This window comes from Microcaecilia unicolor, chromosome 2 (genome assembly GCF_901765095.1).
Source record: "Microcaecilia unicolor chromosome 2, aMicUni1.1, whole genome shotgun sequence".
In the NCBI taxonomy this organism is placed as follows: domain Eukaryota; kingdom Metazoa; phylum Chordata; class Amphibia; order Gymnophiona; family Siphonopidae; genus Microcaecilia; species Microcaecilia unicolor.
The window spans coordinates 353,912,302-353,917,257 of record NC_044032.1 but is presented as its reverse complement, the minus strand read 5'-3'; the positions used below and the strand labels follow the sequence as shown (position 1 = coordinate 353,917,257).

Genomic DNA, 4,956 nt, shown 5'->3' with positions numbered 1-4,956 from the left:
TGTTCCCAGTGTTAATGCCCAACTTCCAATCGTGGGAGATGCTGCAGAACGGCTTGTGAAGCCACCTGCTGGGTGACCTTTGCTCACTGTTGCACACATCGACTCCTTGCATTTCTTGCATGCTTAACTGGCAAATGTGTCTCTTGTATTGCATACCTGATTACCAAATATGGTTGCGCCACTAGCTAGTAGACTATTCTGCTCTCCATCCTTGAAGACTTTCACGGCTAGCCTACTTCCTGCATCTCGTCTGAGCAGGCCTGCGCCAATTTCTCAGCCTGCTCCTATCTAGAATGCCCAGGAGTTAGAATTCGGAAATTACATTGCATTACGTTATTATAATTCTTATAGCCCGCACATCCATAATCAGGTTCTGTGCGGGTTACAAAGCAAGAAGGTATGGACAAAACCAGGAAAATAAGATACATCATGATCAGATAATAGCATTTAGAAACTACCAGGAAAGTACATTACGTTATTATAATTCTTATAGCCTGCACATAAAGTTCTGTGCAGGTTACAAATCAAGAAGGCGTGGACAAAAACCAAGAAAATAAAATAGATCAACATCAGATAATAGCATTTAGAAACTACCAGGAAAATACAATATCAGGCTCATTTTCGAAATAGAAGGGCGTCCAAGAAGCAACACAAAAGGTCGCCCAAATCCAATAATCGAAACAGGGCCGTAAGGACGTCCTCAGCGAGAGGACGCTCATCTATGGTCGTCCCCACAGGGGGCATGTTATGGGCGGCGTTACGAGATGGACGCCCCCAGCGTATAACGGCTAGCAAAATGGTTTTGCATGGGTGGGAACATGGGCATCCTTAGTTAGACCTGAAATAAAAGTGACCAGGCTAAGGGGGAAGTCATCTTTACTGATTTTCTGCAGTTGGAGAGTGAGTGAGGAGATTGTTGTTGGAAAAGGGAAATGGGACTTGATATACTGCCTTGCTGTGGTTTTTGCAACTACATTCAAAGCGGTTTACATAGTACATTCAGGTACTTATTTGTACCAGGGGCAATGGAGGGTTAAGTGACTTACCCAGAGTCACAAGGAGCTGCAGTGGGAATTGAACTCAGTTCCCCAGGATCAAAGTCCACTGCACTAACCACTAGGCCACTCCTCCACTTGGGAGAGAAAGTTGAGAGTTGTTCAGTGCCCTGTTACCTTTTTTTTCTTTAATTTATGAGAAGTCTTATTGTTACCTTTGTCTATGTCCCTGGTTTGCTGCTTTATCTGCCCTTCAGTATGCTGGGGCTGGTGCCCACTAAGACCAGCTTCTGTGTCTGACTGGTGTCATCACCTGCACAGCACAAGGGGTGGAAGTGTGTTGCTTAAAATAACCCAGTTTGTTTTGCAGCATTCAGTAAGGAGGCTGGGGAATCTAAGCAGGTTAGGATAAGGTATGGGTCAAGACTACAGCCCCCACAAGACCCTGAGAGAAGGAATCAGGGTGGTAGGATCAAAAACCTGTTAGGGACTCCACATGGAAGGGAGGGAGGTAAAGACTGGAAAGAGCAGCTGATATGGCAGACAAGGGCCAGAAGGGGGAGCAGTGATGAAAAAGCTCAATTTCCTTGGATTAAAAATCAGTACAAGATTCGTCCCACCTGGGACAAAGGGGAGAGAGCAAACCAACAAACTGCCAGAGAAGCAGAGTTAATGGTGTGCTTGGAGGAAGGAGTCAGGGGATTCCGGCACACCAGGTTTGAAGGAACAGATGGACTGCAATTATACACTAGTGCAAGGTTGCAGGGGATTGAAGGCAGCAGGTGGTCACAGGAGTCGAGTTGCTGTGTAGAGGGAGGTGAACTGCCAACCTGCAACCACCTAATAGGAAAGACTTTAAACGGAAAGCCAGGAGGCCTGGACTTTTTTTGGGGGGGTGGGGGGAGGGTTTGAAAAGAAAGGAAGTTTGGGGTTTTTGATTTTTCTTTTTCAGTGAATGGGACTGTTGCCTGTTTGGGACTGATTTTTTAACCTGGGATATTTAGGGAGAGAGAAATAGAAAAGAAAAAGGAATAAACAGTTTTGGTACTAAAAGCTTGCTGTCTTGAGGGACTTTGTGGGTTAACGTCGGATGAAAAGCGGAAGCCTGCCACCATTATCAGGCTTGGTTGCTCTTTTTGCGCTTGTACTTGTCCTTGTACACTTTGTTGCGGTGCTTCTTGCACATCCAGGGTTTGCGCTGCTTTGCACCTTGCACCCCGCCACCGCCCGTCTCCTGGCAGCCCTCGTAAGTGCACGTCCTACTATTCCCGTTGCCTCCGTCGCCAACACTACCACCAGCACCCCATCGCAGCTTCTGCTGTCGCCCCGAGTTCTCCTCCTCATCCAACTCCTCGGGGCTGGCTGTGCTGTCCAGGGGGTCGGACATGTCCAGCAATTCAGCCTCATCTTCAGGCCCTGCGGGAAGTAAGCTGTACAGTACCCGCACGCCAGCCTCTTCCTCTACCGCCGGGGACACCTCACCCAACCTCTGACTGGCGTTCACCATTTCTTCAATGACAAAGCAAAAGACAAGTTCTGTTGGGAGATCGTCCTGCCAGACCTAGTCTCTTGGAACAAGTATTAAATCAAAAAAGACTGACATTACTAAGAAGCCCAACGGTGGTACAGGCCTCGAAGGAACAACATGTACCTCTTCTGCAGGCGTTGCAAGGACAGATGCAGGCTATTGGGAACCTGTTGGATAAAGTGGCGGCACCCAGCTCTACTGCCGGTTTACCCATGGGGGTAGGAACCACTCCTTTCGGATCTTTTTCTTTGGGGCGAATGGGGGAGGGAGCATTATTACATCCCTTAACGACACCCCAATTGTTTCGCATAACCCTGCATAATATTATCCACAACTATCTGTAACAATTGTATTTCCAATATTCAACTCATATTGTAAGCCACACTGAACCCGCAAAAAGGTGGGAAAATGTGGGATACAAATGCAATAAATAATAAATAAAATGTAGATGACTTTATTGAGACCTTCATGGCAGTTCAATGGCCGAAAGAACAGTGGGCTATTCGTCTGGCAGGATGCCTCGCTGGGGAAGCCCTGGCTGCATTCAAAGCCAAACCAGCGGATAACTCTATGGACTGTAAGCAAGTAGTAGCGGCCATTAAAAATAGGTATGGTCTAACTAAAGATCATTATAGGAGACTTTTTAGGGAGACTATTACGGGGAGTGAGGTTCGTCCACGGGCTTTTGCCCAGAAACTGAGAGACTTAGCCTATAAATGGCTGGAGCCACACAAGAAGACGGCCGAACAGATAGTGGAGGAGATCATAGTGGAACAATTTTTGTTCGCCATACCTACCCAGATACGGGAGTGGTTCATCAAGCAAGGGGTTCGCTCATTAGAAGGGATGATTCAGGGAGCAGAACAATACCTTGAGGCAGGGAGACATCCTACTAATCCTTTCCTCCCCAGTAGTAAGGAGGGTATGGGACAAGGGAGTGGTCCTTACCAGGAAAAAGGAGCCTGGAGGGGGAGGGAGGAGGGTCATAAGGACCTGGGACCTGGACCAGGGGATAGAAGATGTTTTAGGTGTGGGAAGAAGGGCCATATGTTGAAGGAGTGTAGGGAAAGGCTGGGGTTTGCGGGACATATTGGGGCAGACCCCGAGGGTTTTTTTCTTCTTGGAAGTTCAAGTGTGGGGGGGTGACAGGGAAGGCGTTGTTAGACTCTGGGGCTAATCAGTCCATGATGTCCCGGGCTTTCTGGAATAGGGTGAGGGACACTTCCATGAGAAAAGAGGATGGGCAATATGAGGAGATGATTAGGATCAGATGCATACATGGGGCCTCAACAGTGTACCCAGTGTTTAGGGTACAACTACAGAGTGTCCTGGGGAGGAGTTGGCTAAATGTGGCTGTCCTTCCAAAACTCGGGCTCGGGAGGCGCGGGGTGCTTCACAGGATACAGGGGGAATTCCCTTGGCCAGCTTTTCCCATTCAATGAGGAGATAATAGGAAACCCGGGGAAAGAAAGAAAGGCCAGAGAAACTTGTCGGACGGAGAGGCATAATCGGGCTAAGGCCCTAAAGAGGATGGGCGAAGGGGAGGCCATGCCATGGAAGCCGGAAGAGGTGGTGGAGAGATTCCCCTCTTTTGGCCTGGAGCAGAAGGCTGACCCGGTATTAAAAAGGGCCTGGGAACAAGTGGAAGGGGGGCATTCAGGTAGTTTTCCCCGTTTTCGGGTGGAGGAGGGATTATTGTACCAGGAAATACAGGATCCTGTGGGGGGACCTGTGCGAGGGCAGCTGGTGATTCCCAGGGTTGTTAGGAGCCTGATTCTAAAAGGGGCCCATGATCATCCTTTGGCGGGGCATAAAGGCTCCCAGAGTACATTAAAACAGGTGCTGGAGCGTTTTTATTGGCCCGGCGTACATAGGGAAGTCCAGAATTATTGCCAAAGTTGCCCATCCTGTCAGCGGTTAGTGGACCGGTACCCTCCCAGAGTACCTATGGTACCGTTGCCCATTATTAAGGAACCTATGCGAAGTATGGCTATGGATATCGTGGGGCCCCTCATCAGGACACCTAGGGGTTTTGCGTATATTTTAGTAGTCATGGATAGATTTCCCTGGGCTTTCCCGCTGAGAAATATAAGGGCTACTTTTATTGTGGCAGAATTGATTAAGCTTTTCTGTTAGGTGGGATTCCTGCGGGAAATTCTTATGGACCAGGGGTCCAATTTTAAATCTATACAGTTAATAAAACTATGGGAAGCGGACTTCCGGTGGAGCCGCGATCCAAGATGGCCGCTGAGGAGTGAGCTCCGCGAGACCCTTGACGAGGCCCCCGGGATCGAGGTAGCTGAACCCCCCCCCTGAATGAGAGAGCAGCTTGAGGGGAAGTAGGGGACCGACGGGGGAGCGGCGGGACGGTGCCAAACCGCATGGGGAGCCCCGGGGAGCCCTCCTGCAGCTCGGTGACGCTGAACAAGATGG

General features: G+C 49.2%; 1 protein-coding gene across 1 annotated transcript; it reads right to left on the bottom strand.

Annotated features, from left to right (window-relative positions):
* Positions 1 to 2,112: 2,112 nt before the first annotated feature.
* On the bottom strand, positions 2,113 to 2,502 carry LOC115462073 (regulatory factor X-associated protein-like). The gene has a single exon (XM_030192113.1). It carries the CDS (start codon positions 2,500 to 2,502, stop codon positions 2,113 to 2,115), a length of 390 nt encoding a protein of 129 aa, XP_030047973.1.
* Between the last annotated feature and the right edge of the window lie 2,454 nt (positions 2,503 to 4,956).

Coding starts and splice junctions, on each gene's coding strand:
- LOC115462073 (XM_030192113.1), bottom strand. CDS start 2,502: ATGGTGAACGCCAGTCAGAGGTTGGGTGAGGTGTCCCCGGCGGTAGAG.